This window comes from Anabrus simplex, chromosome 1, assembly GCF_040414725.1.
Source record: "Anabrus simplex isolate iqAnaSimp1 chromosome 1, ASM4041472v1, whole genome shotgun sequence".
In the NCBI taxonomy this organism is placed as follows: domain Eukaryota; kingdom Metazoa; phylum Arthropoda; class Insecta; order Orthoptera; family Tettigoniidae; genus Anabrus; species Anabrus simplex.
Genome location: NC_090265.1, coordinates 342351509 through 342379469, shown reverse-complemented (window position 1 = coordinate 342379469; position 27961 = coordinate 342351509). Strand labels below are relative to the sequence as shown.

Genomic DNA, 27961 nt, shown 5'->3' with positions numbered 1-27961 from the left:
GGGGCTATACCTTAATTAAGGCCACGGCCGCTTCCTTTCCACTCCTAAGCCTTTCCTGTCCCTTACAATCCTTCCTTCCTTCAATTTCTTCAACTTCAGATCGCATTTCATGACCAACAAGTTCTGGTCAGAGTCCACGTCTGCTCCTGGAAAAGTTTTGCAATCCAACATCTGGTTTCTGAATCTCTGCCTAATCATAATGAAGTATATTTAATACCTGCTAGTGTCTCCAGGTTTCGTCCACGTATACAGCCGTCGTTTGTAGTGTTTGGACCAAGTATTAGCAAGGACTATAATATGATCAACGCAGAATTCAACCAACCGACTTCCTCTTTCGTTCCTTTGTCCCAATCCGAATTCACCTTCTGTATTACCTTCTCTCCCTTGGCCTACCACTGCATTTCAGTCTCCCATCACAATTAGATTCTCGTCATCTTTTACATACCGTATTGTATTAAATCTTCTATCACTTCATACATTCTTTCGATTTCCTCATCATCCGCTGAACTAGTAGGCATATAGACCTGCACTATTGTGTTGGGCATTGGTTTGGTGTCTATCTTGACGACAATAATTATTTCACTATGCTGTTCGTAGTAGCTTTCCCGCTGTCCTATCTTGTTATTCATTATTAAACCAACTCCTGCATTTCCCCTGTTTGATTTTGTGTTGATAATTCTCTAGTCGCCTGACCAAAAATCCTGTTCTTCTTGCCAACGTACTTCACTTATACTAGCTACATCTAACTTTAGTCTATGCATCTCCCTTTACAGATTCTGTAACCTACCACTACGATTCAAAATTCTAACATTCCAAGCTCCGACTCGCAGAATGTCAGTATCCATCTTCCTGATGATCACCCTCTCTCGTGTAGTCCCCACCCGGAGATCCGAATGGGGGACTATTTTACCTCCGGAATATTTTACCCGGGAGGAAGCCATCATCAGTACATCATTCATACAGAGAGAGATGCATGTCCTCGGGAGTTAGTTACGGCTGTAGTTTCCCGTTGCTTTACGCAATATTCCTTTACGCTTGTATGAATTTTCATTTGGACATGTCGATAATATCCTTTTACTTTACGTTTTTATATTTTTTATTTTTATTTTGTCACCGAGCTCGATAGCTGCAGTCGCTTAAGTGCGGCCAGTATTCAGTAATCGGGAGATAGTGGATTCGAACCCCACTGTCGGCAGCCCTGAAGATGGGTTTCCGTGGTTTCCCATTTTCACACCAGGCAAATGCTGGGGCTGTACCTTAATTAAGGCCACGACCGCTTCCTTCCCATTCCTATGCCTTTCCTATCCCATCGTCGCCATAAGACCTATCTGTATCGGTGAGACGTAACGCAAATAGCAAAAAAAAAGTCCGTTTCTTCCTTTCTTGTGCCAAGTTCACCATTTGTTTCTTCCACGTTTAGAAAGCAAGTGAAGGTTTTTTTTTTTTTGTGTTAACAAGCACTGCACAGAGCACATAGAGCACGAAAGCCATCTCGCGGAGTTTCTTTCAACTATGCTTCTTTGTAAAATTGGTTATACTTTCTTGATAAGACAAAATGATAGGCTATTGCGGCAAAAAAATGAACAGAGCGCCTAAATAGGTACTTAGCACAGCCCTAGCTTCCACGCTACAAATAATCCGGTAATTACAAAATTATCTGTGCGGATGCATTTTAAATTATATTTATAGCTTAGGACATCTCCAAGGCATAGTGCATTATTCGGAAAAACGAGCAGGTTTTGGTAAATCATGCTTTAAGAACTTTATGAATTGTAGACAATTTCAATAATTTACGACCATTTATGGATATGAACGAACATGCCTTCTCGCAGTCAGATGCATATATCATTTTCCTGATTGTATCTTCGTAACAAGGCTACATTTGACAAAGAATGCTAGCTTTTCCTTTCTTGAACGTGGGAATATGGGAACTGCAAATGTCTTTACTAGACATTAATCTTCTGCAAGAGGCTTTACAAAATATATTAAATCACGTTTTCGATTATGCATTCGACCTCATTATATGCCTCTAGAAATACTTCAAGCGCTCTGTGAAGCCCGTGAACTAGGAAGATAACAAGAATAAATTCTAATGAACTGCAATATTCCGGTTGCTTCAACAAGTGGAGCGATTTCGGTCACGAAAAGCAACACGACTCACAGTGAACATTATTAGGCAGCTAGAGAGAGGAGTTTGTCTGCACTTCTTGAGGAACTGTAGATCGATGGTCCCTGTTTGAAACCTCTTAATGCAGGCCTACACGATTGGCTAATATCAGGCAACGTGGCGTTCATGCTCTTTCTCGCTGTACGTTTGCCTCTACAGCTACATCATTGCCTTCTTGAGAGCAGTCACAGCCCCTCCCTCTCCACAAACCAAATGTAAACACTTCGCAATTTCTACCAAAAAAGTCCCCGCGCTTACACAGACTAGCTACCAAAATCTTCAGTATATTTGGTACTACGTACCTTTGTAAACAGCTATTTTATACCAGATGTATCTAAAAGTAAGGTGAATGTACCGATGTCGTGCAAGCGCACGTGAGTAGAAACACTTCTCGAGAAGCGCCACGTAGCGTTGAGCACACGGAGCTGATGCACGTTAGACTGCTGCGGCCAGTCGAGCGCAGTGCATACTGCAATGGAGCCACGCATAAACATAACGTTTTGTTACTAATTGGGAAAAACGGCGATGGAGACTCATGCTATATTGTTGCAAGTGTTCTTAAGTAGAAAATGTGTTTACGACTGGTTCAAACGGTTTCAGGATGGGCAGGGAACTCTTGATGATGCGCCACGTTCGGGTCCACCGTCAACAAGCAGAAGTGCAAGTGCAACAGATGTTGGCACAAAATCAGTGACGTCACTGAGAAAATCAGAGGAATTAGGGATTAGCAAGGACAGTATGAATACTGCTATTCTCAACAACTTAGATGAACGGAAGATCTATTCTGTATTTGTGCCGCGTACATTGACTGACGAGCAGAAGGCTACACGGATGGAAATTGTTGGAAATTTCTTTGATACGTTGTCCCCGAATCGCCACCAAAATCTGGTGATGCCCCAACTAGTCAGTCACTCAGGCGTGTCCGGTCCTAACTCTCTAAGCGAAGTCTAAATTTTACCGCTAATACAGATTGTTTTTTGCTAGTTGCTTTACGTCGCGCCGGCACAGAAAGGTCTTATGACGACGATGGGATAGGAAAGGCCTAGGAGTTGGAAGGAAACGGCCGTGGCCTTAATTAAGGTAAGCCACAGCATTTGCCTGGTGTGAAAATGGGAAACCATGGAAAACCATCTTCAGGGCTGCCGACAGTGGGATTCGAACCCACTATCTCCCGGATGCAATCTCACAGCCTGACCGCATGGCCAACTCGCCCCGTAATACAGATTTTGGGCTACATATACTTCGACAGACGAACATTGTATAACGGGTGAAGCTATCTACTAAAATAATGGGCAACAGTTGGTGAAAACTAATTCCTAATTTATTGAAAATATCTACAAACGATAGTAAGGCAAAGAAATCAATAAAAAATGCAATTATAAATCCTGAATCCAATAACTCTCAATTTCACTGCGTTTGCAAACGTCCAAGGTTACTGCAATCAACATGAATGTTACCTCTAAATTCTTGGTTTGAACATGCGCGGTGTTGAGTTTTAATCGAAGTGAACTTGTATTTTATTTCTTGTCAAACATATCAGTAGCTAATTTCATATCCAGAAAACATTGTGGTGAAATCCTAACCGATTTCTACCTGAATATTTAGGGGATTACTAATAACTGAACTCTAATATCTGATTAAAAGAATCGCATTAAGTAACTTATTGTGCACAACACATTTTTTAAAAATCACATATAGAATCCCACGGACACAAGTTATTTTCAACACAAATAAAATCATAAACCAACACATAACGCACTCACAATACCTGAAAACATAATGTCAGCCTCACATACAGACCAAAATACATAACAATGACACTCGGCCATCAAACACTCCTCACCTGTCATGCATGCCGACGATGATTGACACTGATATGAATTTGGAATATACCCTTCCAGGGTCTCGAACACCGAAAACACTCCCCCGCGCTGCCTATCTTTCGACGGGATCACATTCGCTACTCTCCCCAACTTATTAAATGACGATGTGAACAATTACTATGCATAGGCCTACATTTATAACAATCTTTGGGATTTTAACTATTACCTCGCCAGACACTAGTCTTGACGGCATTACTCACTAGGGGACCACACATGCTCCTTACTCTCATTATTACATTCGACGATGCTATCTTACGCATATCCATGCCCATGGCCATCCAAGCCATGTCTATAACTTGCAGAACTCAATTCTCAATATCACTATCATTTTCCCAATGCCTGTCAATACATTCATTTATTCATATAGAAGATTTCTATGCACTCCGCTACATTCAGTATTACAACCTTATTCCTCACGATTATTGTAGCATTGAATGAAGACATGAACATTATACTTAGTTCGGTGACCCCTTACCGTGTTGATTACTCCTTCGACGATGTCACCTATTTACTGAATTTTTGTCTCACTGCCAGGTTCATTTCTTGATGACATACATTTAATAATTATCAGCACACCTGACAACCGAACACATTATCTAAGTTAAATTAACACACGCTTTGAAAGTCACTTGACGATTCTCCTACCGATTAATATCGAAAACAGACAACATGGGCATAACAACCAATTTCATTCTCTAACATACGGAGAAATTTCACAAATGTCCATGCATATTACTCGATTATACTACATCTGACATTACATTTGAGGCTCGCCTGCGCATTTATTAATCAAATTCTCTGAATGTTAAACAAGTATTGTCAACAATAATCTTCCCTTATTTACATTTATTTTCAAAATGACATGCTTCTTCACGTTATTCTGCCCCGACAAAACAAGATGAAATGACATGAAATGGATCCGATTCATTAACCAATTTTATATTTTTGACCCTTACGTTACTGGCGGTTGCCTCTTGGAAATGAAAATTCAAACAAACTAAGACTACTATTTACAAAACCCCTCTAAATATCTACGCAGACTACTAGATAGTTAAAATGGTATTTGCTACTAAGCACAACCTCGCTTTAGGGTGGAAGGCCCCATCCTTTTTACACGACCATGGTCACTGACGTAGGATATCCAGGAATCAGGTCCATCTTCAATCTGGTCCAGTTGCTGCTGTCCATCACTGTGTTCTCGTACCGGATCTGATGATTCTGCGGCCGGGTCAGCTGGTCCACTCGTACACTAGTGGTACCTCGCCGGTAGCCTGTTAACACTTTGTAACTGTTGTCACCTACTGAGCTGTCTATGGTTTAGCTACTAAGTTTATGGCTACTATAGCATCCTAAAATATTTATTGGCATTCATATAGGTGATATAGTCTGTCTCCGTCTGCTCACAGTTTATGAGTTTATCAGTTGATTAGCGGCGCGATCGCCCGACAGAACCTTTCCCGCACTACTTATAGACACTGTTCTGTACTTTCGTAATACGATCTCGGTACTTCGACGTTGGCCAAACACACGCGTACTGTGTGGAGATGAGAAGAATGCAAGAATGAGGAATGTGGCCTGCAAGCACGAACTTCCTGTTCTGCCCAGACAGATCGGCTCTTATCTGCTCTTATCTGCTACACGAAAACATTGGCTCACACTTTGCAGTTTGCTGGATAACAACTGACAAGAGCGAAGAGCTGCCAGTGGAAGATAATATAAAGTCGTCTGGGTAGTAGCGGAGTTGCTATGGTAACCACTGAGTCACTGGCTCTGCTGGTGAAAACCCCTCCGTCCCGTGCCTCACCGGATATGTGCATTCTTCTGATCTCCCAACAATACTGTCACGCCGCTAGGCGAATTGCAACTTTCCATTGACTAACATGTTCCGCACGACTCAGTCGCGAAATGAGACCTAAGTTGTGACTGACTCTCTATCCGAATAGTTTTCTATTTCAAGTCGAACTCGTCATGGCGCTCAGAGTGAATACGTGCAGCAACGTTGTCAGATCTAAAGTATTTGAAGATTTCAAGTATAGAAGTGTCCACTCCAAACACAAATGTTCAAGATAGAACTGCTTCATGAGTACAAATTCAAACAAGTGCGTTCATAAGCAAGTAAAGTTAAGGGTGCCTACGCAACTCCATAACACGAAGTAATAGAGTAAAGAATATCTAAGTGCAAGTAAAATGTAAGAATGTCAGAGTGCCAAACTAATGTCAGAATCTCTCAGACTAATGCCGGAATGTCTCAGACTAATGTCGGAATATCCCTTCGTGATCTGTACGGCTAAATTTTATCATCTCGGTTACCTCCTTCCTGAGTTTTCTTCACTTCGGTTTCTCTCGTCTCTTCCAATCACCAAGTAGTAATTAATATGACGATTCCTCTCATTGGTGGTCTGGTTGTGCGTCCTTTCCTGGGGCTCTTGGATTCGATTCATCCCCTGCTCACGTAGGCCAAGGTTAGAGACTTTCTACCCTTTTGTTCAAGCTTCACATTTTCCTTGACCTAAAATCTGTAAGCCCCTCCACGTTAGTTCATGTTTGTTGTGATTTCATAACTGGGCTCAATTGCGTCTCTTTACAAATTTTATGTAACATCTTCATCACACTTTTTGGTCATCGTGGACCTGGATGTCGAGAGTATTGTTTCCCGTAGTCTTTTGTCTTGCCGTGCGCCAACTTTTTCTCGTCGTTCGCGCCCATTTCTTAAGAAAATTTATGACTGGGATGTCATTTTTACCACCCCGAAAGACACTCCGCGTGTCCTCGCTGAAGCCGCTGGTAGGCCAACTCTCGGCTTTCTCTTACTTTACTATACAAATTTTACTTCATTTCCAACATTATGGAACAAATATAACTAATACCAAGAAAATCCTTTAGTGAGCTCGTATTGATACGGGGTCGACGTGTGACCGAGATCCATCATTTCTGAAAACGATGTCCGGCTCCATAGCTAAATGGTTAGCGTGCTGGCCTTTGGTCACAGGGATTCCGGGTTCGATACCCGGCTGGGTCGGGAATTTTAACCATCATTGGTTGCTGGCACGTGGGCTGGGTGCATGTGTCGTCTTCATCAACATTTCATCCTCATCATGACGTGTAGGTCGCCTACGGGAGTCAAATCAAAAGACCTGTACCTGGCGAGCCGAACATGTCCTCGGACACTCCCGGCTCTAAAAGCCACACGCCATTTCATATTTTCTTCTTCTGAAAACCATCATCCCAGGCGATGAGAACTGGTGCTACCAGTTCGATCTGGAGACCAAGCGACAATCATTGGGACGGTGTTCACTGGGTTCCTCATATCAGCATGTAAGTCATACTTCAACTATCCCTGCTGAGTGAGTAGAGTCTAAGATTTTTTTTGCTATTTGCTTTACGTCGCACCGACACAGATAGGTCTTATGGCTACGATGGGACAGGATAGGTTTAGGAATGGGAAGGAAGCGGCCGTGGCCTTAATTAAGGTACAGCCCCAGCATTTGCCTGGTGTGAAAATGGGAAACCACGGAAAACCATCTTCAGGGCTGCCGACAGTGGGGCTCGAACCCACTATCCGTGCTGGCAGGACCTAGTGTTTACTGTGCACTGTCTTCTGGTATGGGCTAGAGCAATCTTGTTACTTTCATTGATCTGTCTCTGTCTTATCCTTGGCTTTTTTTTTGCTGTTTGTTTTACGTCGCACCGACACAGATATGGCGACCATGGGATAGGAAAGGTCTAGGAAGTGGAAGGAAGCAGCCGTGGCCTTAATTAAAGTACAGCCCCGGCATTTGCCTGGTGTGAAAATGGGAAACCGCGGAAAACCATCTTCAGGGCTGCCGACAGTGCGGCTCGAACCCACTATCTCCCGATTACTGGATACTGGCCGCACTTAAACGACTTCAGCTATCGAGCTCGGTATATCCTTGGCTTTGACAATATGAAAGTGACTGAGGTATGAGCGATGCTAGTAATGCCATTCCTTCTGCAGCCAGTCCCTGCTGTGAATGGTGTGAAAATGTTGCTCATAGGGTCGGTTGGTGCATGCATTTCAGTGGGCTTGGCAGACTGATATGTAATAGCAACTTCTTGCTCGATGAGGAAAGCAACGGGAAACTACCTCACTCCTCATTTCCCTAGTACGCCTCTTCAGTGATGCCTAGACCATCTATGACAGCTGATGGCAGAGCTATTGAGGATCCAACCAGCCTTAGGGTTGAAGACTGAACATACATACACATACATCTCCCGGATGCGAGCTCACAGCTACGCGCTCCTAAACGCACGGCCAACTCGCCCGGTGAGTTTAAGATTGGTCTTGCTAATTTCACAGCGATGAGCCCCTCTAAACTTGTTCGTTTTTATAACTATTTTTGATCCATCAGTCATCAAATTGTTAGTTCAGGACCCATACCTTTATTTAATCTGACAGAAATTTAACAATGACGGCTTTTCAGGTCTTCCACTACATGACAGTGTTACGACGTTAATTAGACTAGTCTAATACCTAACTGCCCCTGACACAGATAACTCAGTCACAAAGAATAGGTGTATTTACACATATTTTGAGTTCTTACTCGAAGGCTATTTGGATCCCTAACATATCCAGCATCAGCCATCGCAGATAGCCTAGGCGTCACTGAAAACGTGTACTAGGGAAATTAGGAATTAGGTATGCTTCCGTTTTGTTCCTCACCATGCCAGAAAAAGCTATTACATGTCAGTGAATCCAACAGTTGACCCTATGAGCGACAATTTCTCACCATTTATCACAAGGAATGGCTGCAGAAAGGATGGTGTTACTAGCATCGCACATACCTCTGCTTTCCTCACTTTGTCGAAGTAAAGGGTGAGACTGAGGCAGGTCGATGAAAGTAACAAACTTGAGAAGACACAGTGCACTCAGAACAGGGACTTCCGCCTTCACTTCTTATTATGAGAGGCTGATCGCCTACTTGTTGTGCGGCTTTAGTCCACAGGGTTCCGGGTTCGATTCCCGGCCGGAACGGAGATTTTAACTTTCATTTGTTAATTCCTATGGCTCTTCGGCCTTGTCCTTCTGAACAGTATCCACCCCCACTCACGGTAGAAAGAGAATGGATTTTAGAGAAGGGCTCGGCTGCCAGCAATGTGGTCACTACATTGTTTGAGAGAGAAGTGTTATTATTTACAACATGCTAGACAACGGAGCTTTGACAAGTTCACATTCCGTCTGGTTCATGCGTTCATGAACGTACCATTTGTTGATAACTTTCGCTGTTTTCGGTACCTTTCCTATTTTTCTAAATTTAAGTTACATGTTGTTCTTACCTTAATTACTTTTTTCGATCTGGCTACTTTTCGTTAATTGATTATAAGTTTCCTTCTACGTGCACTCGTGTCACAAGTTAAACGAACTCTGTTCGTATATTTTCTTTCACTTTTGCGCTGCCCTACGTCATTCCTTCTTGGTTTTTGATTGGTTGCAGCATTTTAACATGACTGTTTACGTCATTGGCAACTTTTCTTTTGATTGGTACCGAAAGTGTATCCTTCCGCGCTTTCTTGTCCTTTCATTGGTTCCTTTCGTTATTTGTATTTTGTACTGATTATATTTTTTAATTGTAAATTTTTAAAGATATTCTTTCTGGGTTCCCTTTTTCTTACTATTTAGTTATTTTTTGTTAAGTTTTCCATGCACAGTTTGTAAATTACTTATGTTAGTTTTGCAGTACTATGTTGCGTCGCATCGGAAATTTTCCTTAGTGCTATTTAAGCGACATGCCTGCCTGTATGCTTCGCCTTGTCGAAGGAGCAGCTGACTGTCGTAGCGAGAGGTCGTACGTGCCTGTCGCTCCACTTTCTCTCTCCTTGCCAGGCGCTCAGTACTTTCAAGTGCTAACCAGGCAGCTGTACTTATTAGTACGACTTCGAAAGAGCTTTTGTCTGAGCTGAGCACTTCTCAGTGCTCGCTTATTCTTATTCTCTTTCAGGAGGAGCAGGATGAAGAAGACGGACGTGTGGCGATCGTCGGACTACTGCTGGGCAGCGGAGGACAACGAGTCGCCTGCACCCGAGCCGGAGCCGGGGACCGAGGTGGAGACGGAGCCGTACAGGGACGGGTGCGACCCCCCTGAAGGCTTTTTCTTCTCCGAAGGCCACACCGATCCGGAGTACGAGGCGCTGCTCGTATACTACAGGCCGGGGCGCCCTGTAACATCTGAACGGGGCCTCGTCCTGGACAGAATGCGGCGCCCTCGCCGAGGAGGCAGGAACATCTCAACAACCATGGCCATCGAGAGCTTCCTACCAGGAGGCCTCATTATCCGGCATCACGACCAGGAGCGGATGCGCGACGCAGAGAAGGAGCTTTCTACTCTGTTCCAGGTCATCCGTCTACCAGGGAGGGACGGCGTGCCAGGGATGAACACCGGCGCAGTCAGGGCCGCGACGGAGACCAGGGAGACGCCGAGGAGGCTAAGGAATAGGGCGGTTAACACCGACCTAGTCCTGGCCACCCAGCCGGCGACCAGCGACGCCATCACGGAGGTGGGGCATGACGCCCTCTGGCGCCGCGACTGTGCGACTTCAGTGGAGGAGGACGCCCCCTGGCGTTCTGAGGCTGCTGTCCAGGCCCAGCCTGTCAGCACGTCTGTCGAGCTGCAGACCTCGATTTGCGCCCCACAGGACAGGGAATGCACTCAGGCGTTAGCACCGACCGACGCCGCCGCCGCCGCCAGCCAGGAGAAGGAAGAAGACGGCGACGCAGCGGAGCCATCAGCTACCCTGGGGTCACCAGGCCGGGAGGAGGGCCACCAGGACGAGGCCTCTTCCCCCGCCGAGAAGCAACCCCCGGGAAGAAGAAGAAGACGACGCCGCACCAGGAAGCAGAAGGCGTCGCTAGCTCACCAGGAGAGGACCGCCAAGCCGCAACCCAGGACTGCTCCCAGGACAGCAGTCAACCGAGGAGCCAATCAGGAGAGGACCTCAGCGGGTAGCGGCAGTCAGGTGAGAGTAAAACGTCCCCCTCAGCAGCTCTTGCAGTGTTTCCGCTGTCTGAAGTGGGGCCACCGTCAGGTTAGCTGTGGACTCCAAGTGAAGTGCAACCGCTGTGGTGGTGATCACCACTACACGGCCTGCGCAACACTTAAGGAGGCGCCGGTGTGCGCCAATTGCGCGGGGGGCCACCCGGCCTCCCACCGCAGTTGCCCAGTCTACAGGGCCATGGCGCGGGCAGAGAGGAGGGAGGCCCGGCGCCATGACCCAGCCACTTCCAGGAGGCCCCCGCCTCGGCGGGCTTGGCCTCATTCTCCGGGATCGGAGACTGGGTACGAGGTACCCCAAGGAGGTGGAGTCGTGCGGCGGGCCCTAGTGGTACTTGACGCATGGCTCCGCAGCCGGCAAGGACCGTGCTAGTCACAGCAGTGCCCAGACGGACTGATCCCCAGACGATGGAACGGCAAGGAATTGGTTTATGTTTTGTGCATGTTACCTGTTCCTAACTAACACAACCTCTGGTCTTTTTCCAGCCCACATCCTTGCATGTGCTATCAAAAGATGTCAGGTTTTACATGTAGGCTCTTTCTTCTTTCTGCCTATGTGGTTTTTCCCTGACCCTTCAATACCAAACTTCAATACCATATACCTAATATAATATCGCCTGGTAGCGTGTCTGACATGGAAACAGGCAGATACTCCTTGTATCACTTCCCACTCTTCCCTGCTATCTCTTTCTTCTTCTTAGAAATAATAGCATGTCGGAGGCCATGTAGATTGAGTCGTTGGTCACGCGGGGGGAGCGGGCTTCGGGGGCCCCCCCGAAAAAAAAAAAAATGTATGCTTCGCCTTGTCATTCCGGATTTGGCCGGAATCGCCGCTGGTGTTCTGCAGCAGCTACTATGCCGTACTTCTATTAGAAACATATTTACTTCGCATATGGACTAGCTACTTTTCTTCAGCGTGTCTCCTTTGCTGCAGTCAATTCGAGGTCATTTACCTCGCTTTCTTCGCTCAGGTCTGGTTCGCTCCAAGCATGACTGCTAGCCTGCTAGCCGCACTGACGTGGCCCTGTCGACCTCGTACCTTACAGATGGACATGAAAACAACACCAGCTTAGGATCTGGTTCTTGCACCAGGATCTATTGAATTATTTTTATGACTGTTTTAGCCAATTGTGTCCATAGACACGTTTTATACAGATGTCGGCTGGATCGTCTACAAACTTATTAACTGCGGCTTTTAAATGAATAATGGAGTTACTGGACAAAAGGTCCTTTTTTCTTTGAACTTACTACTCCCCGGCGGGGAATTGTGTGCTAAAATTCAATTCCAGAACTGTTCTGCTACAGCGTAAATTTTTCATCAAAATTTCCTACATTTAACCTTGTTATTTTGATAGCTTTAATCTTATTTATTGCTCATAATTATTCAACATAATCCGTCTGGTTTTTTAACCAGCCTTCAAAGTAATTCAAGTATTCAGATATTGTACTCTGATTTTCACAGCTGTCGTAAGACAACAGTCTTACTTATTTACTTTTTATTCGCACAGCCTGTGGCAATCTTTCGCTCAAGGCCAAGTGCTGAAATATAATGTTAAAATATTAATTATTGTTAAAATGTTCCTAATTCTTGTTGTTATTTCTATATCATTTATATAATAAATTTGTAACTGCTGATCTCCTTTCTTATTTCCCGAGAAACCTTGGAAACCCTTTCCGGCTTTTCCACTGTTTTCTCCACCGTCATCGCCTTTGTGCTGCAGATGAGATTTAACGAGGGATTTGGCTAGGGTACAACCTTAATGATGAACAAGCCACAGTATACCACAGCTGTGAAGTTTTCCAGTCGAGATTTAAAACTCAGTAGCGAAGTGCTTAAAGCATCAACAACATAAAAAGTAATAGAAGGAACGGTTGAATTCATACTACAATAAAATACTTATTTCAGATTTTTCGTTTTGCCTTCACGCATGAAGGAACTGGTGATGTTAAAGTATATGACAGTAATGTAATGCGGTGTGTGAAGAGGAGAAAAATTAAAAGAAAATTGTACAGTAAATCGGAAATAGATGCTAAAGCGTCAGTCACGTTTTGAATGTATCTGGGATGAAGGGTAAGAAACTGAGGAAAATATAACTCCTTGTTATTGTTGCTGTTTTTGCAATTTTCTTTAGTGTTCAGCGAGACGCCGGCCGTGAAATCCTAAGCTATTATATAGTGATGGAGACGCATCTCTGAAAAAAAAAAAATTCCTTTCAATTTGGCGGGGGAGGATGATAATCTGAAAATACATACAGTATTCTACAGTCATTAATTAATGGAAAATGGAAGAACACTGAAGATTTGGATTTTGGAAGATCTGCTCATTTAGATCCGTGTGAGAAGGTTGCGTAGTACAGATCGTGTAGCTGCAAACTTATTTTCTCGAAATAGTGATCTCGTATACCAAACCCCCGGCTGCTCTGAAGATGGCTTACCACGATTTCTCATTTTCACACCAGGCAGGTGCAGGAGCTATACATTAATTAAGGCCACATCCGCTATCTTTCGAATTAAAAGTGCGGTGGGCAAAAAAATATACATACAAAAACAATAGCCGTATTTATGGGATATAGCGGGTGCTGGGGGGGAGGTTTGTACATCAAAACTGAAAAAAAATCGCTAAAATGGCACGTTTTTAATGCTCTCTGAGCGAATTTCCACAGAGAGGTAAAGGTTGACAGTTTACCTACTTAAGTGTGGTAAGAACAATTTTTGTTGCTGAGATCTTGATTCACTGCTATACAATAAAACTTTGACCAAAGGAACAATATTACAGATGTATTACAATTAAATGCCGGCCCCGTGGTGTAGGGGTAGCGTGCCTGCCTCTCGCCCGGAGGCCCCGGGTTCGATTTTCGGCCTGGTCAGGGACTTTTCTCTCGACCTGAGGGCTGGTTCTAGATCACTCAGCCAACGCGATTAGAATTGAGGAGCTATCTGACAGTGAGATGGCGGCCCCGGGTTCGATTTTCGGCCTGGTCAGGGACTTTTCTCTCGACCTGAGGGCTGGTTCGAGATCCACTCAGCCTACGCGATTAGAATTGAGGAGCTATCTGACAGTGAGATGACGGCCCCGGTCTCGAAAGCCCAGAATAACGGCCGAGAGGATGCGTCGTGCTGACCACACGACCCCTCGTAATCTGCAGGTCTTCGGGATGAGCAGCGGTCGCTGGGCAGGCCAAGGCCATTGCAAGGGATCGGTGGGTCTCGGGTTCGATTCTCGGTCGAACCTGGAATTCTAACCTCATCAGGTTAATTCCTTTAGTTCGGGGTTGGGTGTTTGGGTCCGTCTTAACACTCGTGTCACACTACCAACCATCCCAGAAACACGCAGAGGTGAATGTAGGCCTCCTCATAGAAAAATCATCTGCCGTAAAACTGTGCTTAATCCACAAATGTTGTTGAACTCGAGTAGTTGAGAAAAGGCTAGAAGCAGCCTGTCAACAACCACGAGCAATGTTATTTTCCTTCAGCCTCTCTAATCTGTCGCATGTAGTTATGAAGGGGGTTGGCACAATTACGTCTTCATTCAAAACTTGAAGCAAGAGTCATTAAAAATCTGACGGAGAACAAACGAATGCTGGTGGTTTAATGCATTTATGAATTAAAAAAAAAAGTTAAATTCAGTTTTACTTTAGTATGCATGGACTGAGTGAAATAAGACTAAATTAAATATACATTATGTAGTGGGAAAGTTGAAATCGGATTGCGTAGTTAAAAAATTAGAACAACGACCCGGGGCGCTTGGCTATAAGATTATATTGCTCGTACTGTTAGCATGAGCTCGCAGATAGTATTGCATACGTAATTGTTGTTACAAGGTTATTAAATACAGGAAAGGAAGACGATGTCATAGCAATTTCGTCGATTATGCTGAGCTAGGAAAGTAAGTTGTCTTCGCGATTAGTGATGAAAAACCAGGAGAGAAGGCTGAATGTCATGTATTGTGCACGGACACTTATTACTGAAAAAATAAACAAGGATTACTGATACAACATTTTACTTCATCCAGAGCTCGTATCAGTTACAAAGCTTGTTGAGGTCGGCGTTTTGGATACACCTGGGGTTCGAAACACTGTGACAATCGTACGGAAAGAAGCCCCTTTCACAATGGTCTTAACTGACTCACAGATCGGGTTGTCACACTTGTCCTTCTCAGTTCTGCACAGAAATTCAAGCGGCAACTACTAGGCTAAAGTTGTAAAAAAAATGAAGGGACTGCACTTATTTAATTGTATTATTTATTTATTTATTTACCTAATTTTGAAGATACTCTGCGTGGAGGTATTTTCTATTCGTCCACATATTTATTTTCACGATTAACAAGCTCATCAATTGCTTCCTTCTGTTATTATCATATTTAACTAACAACTATGAGAGATAACAGATACCATCCAATCGAAGATTTTTAAAATTTATTTTTATTACTTTTTGTCTTTTTCTCACATTTTTTAAAATTCATCCTTTTCCGTTTTCTCATTTTCTTTGCTTGTTTTCCTTTTTATTTTTTAAGGACGACATACACACCCAGTCCCAGAGGCAGTGGAAATAACTAATTAAGGTTAAAATCCCTGACACGGACGGGAATCTAACCCGGAGCCCCTTAAACGAAAGGCCAACACGCTAACCATTTAGCCATGGAGCCGGACAGAAGTAAAAATAAAGGAGGGGAAATGTCGACGGATAGGGCACATTTTAAGACTGACCACCGGAGCCGTTCGAACATCGGCACTCAATTGGAATCCGCAGGGTGTTCGAAGACGTTGTCGTCCGAAGAAGACCTGGAAAGGACGCCGAAGGAAGGATAAATGAAAGTGGGAAAGATCTGGAGCGAGGTAAAGGAACTGGCCAACAATAGAACTCGATGGAGGAGTAATGGCAAACAAGACTAGTAAATCAAAGTAAGATTATTTTCTTGTTTTTCGCTTTTAAAATATATTTTCTTTCTTTCTTTCTTTCTTCAGTAAAACTCATGCATTATTTTAAACAGCATTTAAAAAATGAATATTTAGTGGGTTTTGTGACTCTGTATCATCAAATAGTAAGCTAACATCAGTAGTAATGGAAAGAACGAAGAAGTCAGGGAGAGGCTTGAGAGTGGACTGAGTTTCCTAAATCCACTCCACTTTGTGTAAGTATCATAGTCCAAATTAAATTTATCCTATTTCACATTTCACATTTCCAACGGGCGTAAGCCACAAAAGGCAAATTTTTCAGGAGAGTCAAAAAACAGTTTGTTTCTCATTACAGCCATTGGTCTTTCTTAATTGTTGTTTATTTAAATTCTATAAATGTATCAAGGATTGTAGTCTACGGGAATATGTGGTGTGGGATCATACAGTTTCTTGAAATTAATTCTTTAACGTGAAATTTGAGGGCTATGCCATTTGACTGGGACTGATACAACTTTAATGTTGGTTACAAAAATGAATATTTTTTGTTATGGTAATTGGAAGAGATAATAATAACAACAACGGAGAGTTGTTTATTATGTGAAAGAATGATCATTAGTAGTCATAAAACTTATGTAAAACAAACATTTTCTATTCTGATTTATTTAAATAAATTATCCTCACAGAAGTAGCACTCAAATTCAGAACTAAAGTAAATTAGTACACTATCGAAACTGGCAGCCATTTTGTTTTAACCAAAAATTCATCCATAGATAACACTCCGAAGAAAGGCACTTGATATCACGTTTACAATCTTACCTAAAATGTCAGCCATATTAAACGATTTGTTGAGACTGACATGGAAACCATGAAGAAGACAGGCACATTGTATGTTCTTCACGGCGTTGCCTAGGACACAGAGGTTACATAATTTATCCCCGGTAAGTTGGAAACGGGTTGGCGACACTAAATAGCCAAAACCGTACAAATATGACAGTTCTACAGGATTAGACTCGGAAACTGCTAGGGCGTGCCCCAGAAGCGACGCGCAAGGATTCCGCCTGCCCCTTGTAAGAAATGAGCGAAGAATACCGAATCATGGGCGGGCCTGGCCAAAGAGTGAGAATTGGAGCCCTGAATGTTGGATCTATGACGGGGAAGGGTAGAGAGGTTGTGGATCTAATGTTGAGGAGAAAGATTGGAATTCTGTGTGTTCAAGAAACTAGGTGGAAAGGTAATAAAGCAAGAGTGCTTGGCTGTGGTTTTAAGTTACTGTACAGTGGAACAAACAGTGCAGGTAGAAATGGTGTTGGAATTATCCTTTCAAATGACTTTGCAACCTGCTTGGTCAGTGTAAACAGAAGAAATGATAGAATAATGAGTGTGAAGATGTGCCTTGGGGAAGAGTTCACAATTAACTGCTTATGCTCCACACGTTGGTTGTGAAGAGGAAGAAAAGGATAATTTTTGGAGAGACCTGGAAGAAGAACTTTCCAGCATACCAGCAAATGAAAAAGTATTCTTGGATGGAGATCTGAATGGCCATGTGGGAATGAGTATGGAAGGAGAAGCATTGAGAAGAGTGCATGGAGGTTGGGGATTTGATACAAGAAATGAAGAGGGAGAGAGAGTGATAAATTTTGCCTTGGCTTCAGATCTGGCGATTTGTAACACCTTCTTCCAGAAAAGCGAGAGGCATCTATGGACATACAAAATTGGAGGACGGGAAAGCCGAATAGATTTCCTCTTGTGTAGAAGAATGCATCTGAAGGAAGTAAAGAACTGCAAAGTCATACTAGGGGGAGACGTGGCTCCACAACACAGAGTGCTAGTGCTTGACTATGAATGCACAGGGATGAAAAAAGCAGTAAGAAAAATGACTCCAAGAATCAAATAGTGGAGGTTAAATGATTCAATTTTGGTATGTGAATTCAAGGAAAAGGCGATCCAAGAAACGCAGTTAGTGAAATGTGTTCAGAAATGGTGGACAGTAAACGCTGAAGCTATCATGAAAGTTGGTATGGAAGTTCTGGATATGACATCTGGGAAAGGTGCTCCACTTGATAAAGAAACATGGTGGTGGAACGATGAGAACCAGAATGCGATCAAGATGAAAAAACAAGCCAAGAAAGCCTGGGAAGAATCTGGAATGGCCGAAGTTAGAGAACACTATAGACAAGCAAATAAAACTGCGAAAAGAGCTGTTGGAAGAGCAAAGGTAATGACATAGAATGAAGTCTACAAAAATTTAGAGACCAAAGAGGGCGAGGCAAAGTTCTTCAGAATTGCTAAGGCACGGGACAGAGCATCAAAAGATCTTACACACATAAAGCAAATGAAGAATGGACAAGGAATGGTAATTCAAGACGAGAACCTAATTAAGAGATGGGAGGAGTATTTTAAAAAGTTGCTTAATGAGGAGAATGAACGGCTTGTGTTTGAAGATGGTATTCCAAATTATAATGCAACAACTGACACATGGAATATAGAGGTTGTAACTGCTATGCAAAAAATGAAAAGCAACGGGCCCCGATTTAATTCCTGTAGAGGCCTGGAAATGCTTGGGAGAAGAGGGAATAGATATGTTGCTTAAGTTATTCCAACAAATATTCCAAAAGGAAATAATGCCCAATGAATGGCGGAAGAGTACCATAATTCCCATTTTTAAAGAAAAGGGGGGCATTCAGTATTGTGCAAATTACGGAGGAATAAAACTCATGTCGCACACAATGGAGATCTGGGAAAAGTCATTGAAAGTAGGCTTAGGCAGGAGACAATAATAGGAGAAGAACAGTTTGGACTTATGCCAGGGAAAGGAACCATAGATGCCATTTTTTCTCTAAGACAGCTTATGGAAAGACACAGAAAAAAGAATAAGGAATTACATATGGTGTTCATTGATCTAGAGAAGGCTTATGATCGTGTGACCCGCCAAGAAGTATGGAGATGCATCAGATCCAAGGAAGTACCAGAGAAGTATGTGCGCATCATTCAGGATATGTACCATGGGACAAAGACGCAAGTTAGAAGCAGTGTAAGGCTGAGCGACCTCTGCTCAGCCCGAAGGCCTGCAGATTACGAGGTGTCGTGTGGTCAGTACGACGAATAATCTTGGCTGTTATTCTTGGCTTTCTACAGGGGGGTCGCTATCTTACCGTCAGATAGCTCCTCATTTGTAATCACGTAGGCTGAGTAGACCTTGAGTCAGCTCTCAGATCCAGGTAAAAATCACTGACCAGGCCGGGAATCGTACCCAGGGCCTGCGGGTAAGATACCTCATATACCGGGTGGGCAAAATAAAATTTGCTCGGAAAATATTTATAAGACTGACTCATAATTGACCCTTGTTAAAATGAACAGGAGAACTGAACATCACAGGAAATGCTTGAAACCTGATTTCGATGCACCGATCGGTTGCTGTCACATGTCTGCGCGTGCGCATCTCCCGCATTCTCTGTTCTGAGTAGGAGGACAATACATTACTTTTGTTATTACTTGTTTGTCTTTGCTAGTGGCTTTACGTCGCACCGACACAGATAGGTCTTATGGAGACGATGGGATAGGAAAAACCTAGGAGTTGGAAGGAAGCGGCCATGGCCTTAATTAAGGTACATCCCCAGCATTTGCCTGGTGTGAAAATGGGAAACCACGGAAAACCATCTTCAGGGCTGCCGATAGTGGGATTCGAACCCACTATCTCCCGGCTGCAAGCTCACAGCCGAACGGCCAACTTACCCGGTGTCATTACTTGTGAGTAAGAGGAGCAGACGTATTTTTTGACCAATTGAATGCAACACAAAATGGTGCTCACGATAAAAGAGCGCGTGTTCATTGTCGCGTGTTACACGAAGCACGACTCGAGGATAACCTGTGAGGAACTGTTAGCGCAAGAGTTTAAGATTGGAAGTGTTTTGGCAAAACCTCCAGCAAAGTCTGCAATGCAAAACTTAGTGGCAAAATGGCGCGAAATGGGCTCTGTAGCGAATAAACACCGTAACTATCCGAAGAGTTCGAACGCCAGAAAACATTACTCGAGTGAAGGAAAGGCTGGAACGAAGTCCGAGGAAATCTCAACGCCGTCTATCTGTGCAAGTGGGAGTCAGGAGATCGTCGTGTCGAAACGTTATTAAAAAGGACCTGCATCTGTATCCTTACAAATTTACTGTTGTGTATGCGTTAAAGCGACCACACGAACCTTTGCGTGTTGAGTTCTGCTGGTGGTTTCTGAATGAATTGGAGTCAGGAATTTTGGATTTCTTCAAATGCGGCCTGGTTCAGCCTGTCAGGGTATGTGAACTCACAGAACACGCGCCATTATACATCAGAAAATCCCCCTCAGTACGTCAAAAAGCCGTTGCATGATCTCAAGTTTGGTGTGTGGTGCGCAATGTCTGGTGTCCGCATCGCAACGCGAGACTTTCATCAAACTGTTACTGCTAACCGATGTGTCCAGACGCTGTTTAATCTGTATGTGGATCGACTCACAGAAGATGAACGGCTGTATGAAGAGTACACAACGCCTTGGCAACCTTGTCACTACTGCATGAGGTGCTCGGTGAGAAGAGGACAGTCATCAGAGGCAGTGCATTAAACTGGCGACATCGATCGCCCGATCTCTCTCCCTGTGATTTTTACCTGTGTGGCACATTGAAAGGCCAGGTGTACTCCATTAATCCTCACACACTGGAAGAGCTACAGCAAAAAAATGAAAACGCTATTGCTGCTCTCTCTCAGGCAAAGCGGCTACGCGTGTCTCACAGCTTGATAAAATCGAGTAGAGCGCTGCATCGACGTCAACGGTGGCCATTTCCAGGATCTTCTGTGATGTTCATTAACAAGGGTCAATCCCGTGTCAGTCCTATTGTCAAACTTTTTGGGTCAGTTTTATTTCTCCCACCTTGTATTTGCATTCTTAAACTAAAAACCCATTTCTTTTCATATTCTCTAAAATGCTACTTTCGTTTAAGGGCAATTAACTTTCTCCTTCACAGTATCTAGTAATTTCCGGACAGTTACAATTTTTCCCTCTTCTTCTTATTCACCTGCTTATCCTCCAGGGTTGCTTTTTCCCACGGACTCAGCGAGGGATCGCACCTCTACCGCTTCAAGGGCAGTATCCTGGAGCTTCAGACTCTGGGTCGGGGGATACAACTGGGGAGGATGGCCAGTACCTCGCCCAGGCGGCCTCACCTGCTATGCTGAACGGGGCCTTGTGTGGGGATGGGAACATTGGAAGGGATAAACAAGGAAGAGGGAAAGAAGCGGCCGTGGCCTTAGGTTAGATACCATCCCGGCATTTGCCTGGAGGAGAAGTGGAAAACCACGGAAAACCACTTCCAGGATGGCTGAGGTGGGAATCGAACCCTTCTCTACTCAGTTGACCTCCCGAGGCTGAGTGGACCCCGTTCCAGCCCTCGTACCACTTTTCAAATTTCGTGGCAGAACCGGGAATCGAACCCGGGCCTCTGGGGATGGCAGCTAAACACACTAACCACTATACCACAGAGGCAGACAGAATTGTTCTCACTTCATTGAATTAATTAAATTTGCTGGTTGTGTGAGTATTAGAGACTCGAATGCAGTCAGTAATACATACACTAGTGTTCAACAGTTAAGCATAAACACTAAACGAGGCCATACCTCCCGATAGGCATGTCAGATGGATTGCTGAACAAACGGAAGCTGACTCACACACCATATGTCACACAACTTGTCCAAAAAAAAGTGTCAGAAAGTTCTGATAGCTAAGGCACACCTTTGACAACAATTAACAAAACATGGCAATGTCTTCCACAAGAATATATGTAGTTAATAGGGTGAATAGTTACCCCTAACAACCACACATACTTCGCAGCGACGTCGCATGCTCTCTATCAGATGGTCCAAGAGCTCTTGTGGCAGTCGATCGCATTCCTCCGAAAGGGCAATGCGAAGGTCATGGAGGGTCCTTGGTGGAGGCTGACGGGATGAGGTTCGCCTCTCCAATGCATCCCAGTCATGTCCTATAGGATTCAGATCCGCAGACCTCGCAGGCCAGTCCGTGCAATGATTGTCTTCCCCAGCCAGAAATTCATCCACCAGAGCAGCGCGGTGCGGTCGGGCATTATCGTCCATTAAGAGGAAGTCTGGACCAACCGCACCTCTGAGGAGTCGAACATGTGATGTCAGTACCTCATCCCTGTATCTCCGAGCGTTAACAGTGTTCCTTGGACCACCATGAAGATGTGCAGGTTCGTACGGCCATTCAACATGATGCCACCCTACACCATGACGCCACCACCACCATACTGGTCCCGTTCCAAGATGTCCCTGTGGTTGTATCGGCTACCCGGTTCTCTCCAGATTAATGTGCGATGGGAATCGTTCTGCAAACTGAAGCGGGATTCATCTGTGAAGAGCACATGCCTCTATTCATTCATGGTCCAGTTTCGATTATGACGCCCCCACAGTAAACGGGCCCGTCTCTGTGCTGGAGTGAGCGGGACGCACACCGCTGGATGTCGGGCAAACAGCCCTGCTGTTCTGAGCCTCCGGTAAACAGTTTGCCGGGAAACGGCAACCCCTGAGACGGCTGCAAGCTCCGCCGACAATTGTCTTGCAGGTGCACTCCGATTTCGTCGGACGGTTAAGGCCAGATATCGGTCCTGCTGTGGGGTGGTTACCCTTGGTCGACCTGGTACTGGCCTACGACCAACATCTCCTGTGTCTCGAAATCGTCTCCAAAGCCTGGAAATGACACTTTGTGGCACTTTCAAGGATACGGCGACTTCGGTCTGTGTCTGGCCTGCTTCCAGGCGGTCGAGTAAGTCTACCCTGCAAAACGGGGTCCTAATGGCGTCGTTGTGCCATTATGTTGACACGTTCACCACGTGGTTACACTCCGCACACTATAACAGGGCAAGCACGACTGAGGGAATATGGGGCGCAGGCACTGGCTCTGTTTACCTTGCGGTTACGCCGCTAGTCAAAGCAGGGAACACTCCTTTCATATACAGAGCGAACACGTAAGGTTGGTAGGTGCATTTGTCATGCGGTTTGCGGTCTATTTCCTGTTGCCCTGGTTACCCGTAACTTATGCTTAACTTTTGGACACTAGTGTACACTAGGTTAATGTGGCTCCTCTCGTATCTTTTGGGTCATCATCCCGAAGGTTGGTTGGGCCCTTAAATAGTACCACCAAAGATTATGAGGTTGTAAGGAAAACACAAAAACAACTTACACCCAACGCATTTTCTTAGTGGAATTATTGCGAAGCGAAGAATCTCTTCTTAGTAAGAGAAACCTAAGTAAATAACGAATGATTTTACAGGTATCCACCGAGAATGATTCACGAATCGGATAATAAGCTATCCCTGTGGACCAGTGGTAGAGTGTCGGCCTCCCGATCCCAAGATCGTGGGTTCATACCCGACAGAGGTAGTTGGGTTTTTGAAGGGCGGGAAAATGTACAGTCGACACTCCATGGCGCACGACGTCGCCATGCAAAAGATCTGCGGTGAAGCATTTGATGTTTACCCGACAAATTAATTAAAACTCAGCCAATAGACGCCCAAGAGAGACTCGGCTTACTCTGCCGTCTATTAGGCCTAGAGTAAAACGAAACGTTGAAATTGACAAGCAGGACCGAGTGAGTTAGCCGTGCGGTTGGGGTCGCGTAGCTGTGTGCTTACATTAGGGATATGGTGGATTCGATTCTCACCGTCGACAGTCCTGAAGATGGTTTTCCGTGGTTTCCCATTTTCACATCAGGCAAATTCTGGGGCTGTACCTTAATTAAAGCCGCGGTCGTTACCTTCCCAATCCTTGCCCTTTCCCTTTATTGCTTCGCCGAAAACCTTCGATGTGTTAGTGCGACGTTAAACCGCTAGAAAAGAAAAAAAAGATGACGAGCAGGCAGCCAGAAGGCGTCAAATTATTATTATTATTATTATTATTATTATTATTATTATTATTATTATTATTATTATTATTATTATTATTATTATTATTATTATTATTATTATTATTATTATTGTTAATGGTACAGAGTCAAGGGCAAGCAGATTTTGAGATGGAGTTTGTGCTGAGTGAAATGGCTGGCACAGAACCAAACACAAACGAGCTCACAAACGAGTAGTGTGGTTTGAGATAATACCTTGTCGATTACACATTGAACATGTTCGCGCACTACCTGGTTGAGAGAGAGTGAAGTAGTGCACATGCAAGCACCTTACTTTATACCGCTGATGAGGACGAGCAGCCAGTGAAGTGCGGGAACGCATCAACAGTTCGCGAACAGTGCTGCGGAATGTCCGCGTCATGAAGCAGTAGATGATGGGGTTGATGGCAGAGTTGGCATGTCCCAGGAGTAGTGAGAAGTTGAGAATGGTGAGGTCACCCTTGTTCTCACCGTCCGAGTAGTACTCCAATACCAGAGCCATGACGTTATACGGCAGCCAGCACATGGCAAACAAGATGGCGAGCAGCAATAGGATGCGAGCCACACGTCTTCTCTCGCGGACCAGACTGCGGCCCTGAAACAACAATACTCTGAAAGTATCTAAAAATAAGTGAAATATTAATTCATCATCTGGACTGAATTCACATGTACGGTATGAAATATTACATATATGGTGGGTTAGGGCAAGTTCATCCCTAAAATATGCAAGTTCAACCTTGGAACATAGTAATCCATAAGACGTTTACAGTTTCAAAATAAGATCTGATTGCTATATTTAAGCCAAATCAAATCAAATCAAATCAAATCAAATCAAATCAAATCAAATCAAATCAAATCAAATCAAATCAAATCAAATCAAATCAAATCAAATCAAATCAAATCAAATCAAATCAAATCAAATCAAATCAAATCAAATCAAATCAAATCAAATCAAATCAAATCAAATCAAATCAAATCAAATCAAATCAAATCAAATCAAATCAAATCAAATCAAATCAAATCAAATCAAATCAAATCAAATCAAATCAAATCAAATCAAATCAAATCAAATCAAATCAAATCAAATCAAATCAAATCAAATCAAATCAAATCAAATCAAATCAAATCAAATCAAATCAAATCAAATCAAATCAAATCAAATCAAATCAAATCAAATCAAATCAAATCAAATCAAATCAAATCAAATCAAATCAAATCAAATCAAATCAAATCAAATCAAATCAAATCAAATCAAATCAAATCAAATCAAATCAAATCAAATCAAATCAAATCAAATCAAATCAAATCAAATCAAATCAAATCAAATCAAATCAAATCAAATCAAATCAAATCAAATCAAATCAAATCAAATCAAATCAAATCAAATCAAATCAAATCAAATCAAATCAAAATGAAAATGAAAATAACTTTATTTGCAAATGAGGTGTCTACCTCGGTGGCAAATGATGCACAAAAATACATTATTATCAAGCACAAAATTTTAATTTTTTAAAAGAAGAAAATTCCCTAAAATACAGTACTATAAATTACAATTTAGACTAACAATTTGTCTATTAAACACACGGCTTCTCCTTAATTAATTTATATTATTTACAAAATTCTACTCATAATACCTTCTGTACTTACACACATCATCAACTCATATGTAGAATTAGTTCAAATAATACTGTACAACTGATATGAAATTTAAATTTACATCTATGTTTTTCTTTTACCCATTTTGGTATCTAACATGCGTAAGTGGCTAATTGTGTGTGTATTTATTACCAGTTATGTAAACTGAGGCAACAAGTAAATACCATTCTAATGTTAGGGGTATGCAGTTGCCTGATGATATGGGGTTCGATCATCTCCAGGTCTTGCCATGGTAATGAATAGGACGTAACCAAGCGTAAATCCGCATTTTGTGTTTTTGCACCATAAAATTCAATTCTGAAAATTTCTTTCTTTATTTCCTTATTCTGTTAAAGTATGTATTCTAGTACTAAACGTGTTTTGAAAAATAAATATTCAATGGCAAGGGAAATAAAGAACAGAAGTGAGCAAAATAACAATGGCATTATAGAGGGTGTAACCAGGGCTGTAGTTGAGGGTATGCGCGGGGGTACGCCGTTTGCCCTCTGATTAATTCTACTCATTTGAGTATCACATCTGATTTCTTGTAACTTGTTTTCTTCTTAATTTCGCCATTCGGCCAATGAGTGTTAACTCTCCAGGTGCACTCATAATTGCGAAGATCGAAGGTTCAACTTGATGAATAACATTATAACCCATCACTCATTTAAGTTCACCACTGTTCGTTGCTTACGTCTCCAGCCTTATGTTTACACACTCAAATGCCTCACAAGTTGAGCGATTTAAGCCTGAGAAATATATGAAGACGTGGTTGCAAAACCACCGTACAGCATACATCAATTCAAGAGTTTGTTCCAATGAAAAGTGTGATCGCAAATCAAAAGAGGCACTTGGATTGTTGTTTAATAAATAGCTGGAAGTAGATCCAGTAGAAAACGACTGTGTTAGCACGTTCAGATTTTCAAACTAGCACATACAATTATGGATTTCTTCTTTGTCATCACAAAATGTCTTCTATATGCCTCATTTGTGCCGAATTGAGCGAAATTTGCTGTGATTAGTTGTAACCCACTAATGTTTAAGACTGTGAGAATTTTGGGTGTAACAGCGATCCCGGATGTGCTGATTCAATGCGACGATGAATTGATGCCTGTATCAAAGCCAACGGAGGACATTTTGAACATAAGAAAACATTCGTGTGGTATGCTGATACGTTTTGTCCCTGTGAGTTTCGCATGATCAGTGTAATATTAAGAGTTGTAGACAATGAGTTCTAACATGGAAATCCAGCGTTTTCGGACCCATATCCATATAACATAATTTCTTCCACGGGTGAGGAATGTGCCCTGAAAGTTTAGCCATATATCCTGCATGTACATAGTAAGTATACTTAAATTAAAAGCCACATTTTAATAAGATTTTATAAAACCTACAAAGTACATTCAGCATTTTGAATAAAAACCAAATGGTGCAAATATGGAAGCTAGACATAAATGTAGAATACCATACCATAGAGGCATCTAGTGTACCGTAAGTTAATACAACGCAAACTCTGAAAAAATATGAACCATAGTAGTTTCCCACTGAATTTTAAGTGAAAAATACAGCAATAAAATATAGTTACCCCGTTTTAGCACGTGGGCTAGAAATATCACTTCTAATATTTAATATTCATTGAATGTTGTTCCGAGTGAAAGATTATGGAAACAGCAGTTTTCCTCTACGGTCTACGGATGATAGAGGGGGGGGGGGGTTGGCACTATTTCATATTCAACAACATCGCCAATGCCTTCAGTACCAGAATACCTGAAAACTGTGGTATGCAAACAAGAAAATATCTGCATAAACTACGCTGTTGGATTTTCTTCGCCATTAACCGATATAATTTGACCCACAAAGTATTAGAAAGTTTTCTTGATACTAAGAATTACTAAGATCCAGTCTACTAACCTTCGTTCTTTTGCAGTGGGTATCGTAGTGGTATATTTGTGGTGTGGCTCTTATAGGTGCCACGTCGCGTGTCATTTTCAGAGCATCCCTCCACTACGAAATAGACAGACTGTCATGCCTTTTTATCAACCATTACAAGGAGAGAATTCTTTATAAAAGAAAATGCCCTACCCCTTTCGTAGCTGATACCATTTCCAAAATTCCCAATCCCTGAGTACAGTTCTAATTTAATTGGTATTGTATGTACCATCCCTGTTTCTAGCACTATTGTTACCAGTGTCCATATAAAGCTTACTCGTGCAGTTCATTTCTTCATTCAAGTTCCTTGTGGCTTCAATATATTGGTTTCCTGATCGTGGCAATATATTGTAGCTATTTACATGCTAAAGCACAGCCTCCAAACTTGCTCGAAACACGCCGAGACATTTTTATCGTTCATCGGCGTAGATCATTGAATCTGGGGTATCGGTAGGAAGAGAGAATATTTCTTCGACGGACATTTTATCAGCATCTTCTAGGAAGCGCTGAGGGATTTTCTCTAAAGGAAC

At 43.0% G+C, this 27961-nt stretch overlaps 1 protein-coding gene across 1 annotated transcript in view; it reads right to left on the bottom strand.

Moving 5' to 3' along the window:
* The window catches only part of LOC136865931 (galanin receptor 2b-like), a 220177-nt gene that overhangs the window by 8946 nt on the left and 183270 nt on the right, over positions 1 to 27961 (bottom strand). The window contains exon 5 of the mRNA XM_068226450.1: positions 24163 to 24462. Coding sequence (XP_068082551.1) covers positions 24163 to 24462 — 300 coding nt within the window. The remainder of the gene's footprint in view (positions 1 to 24162; positions 24463 to 27961) is intronic.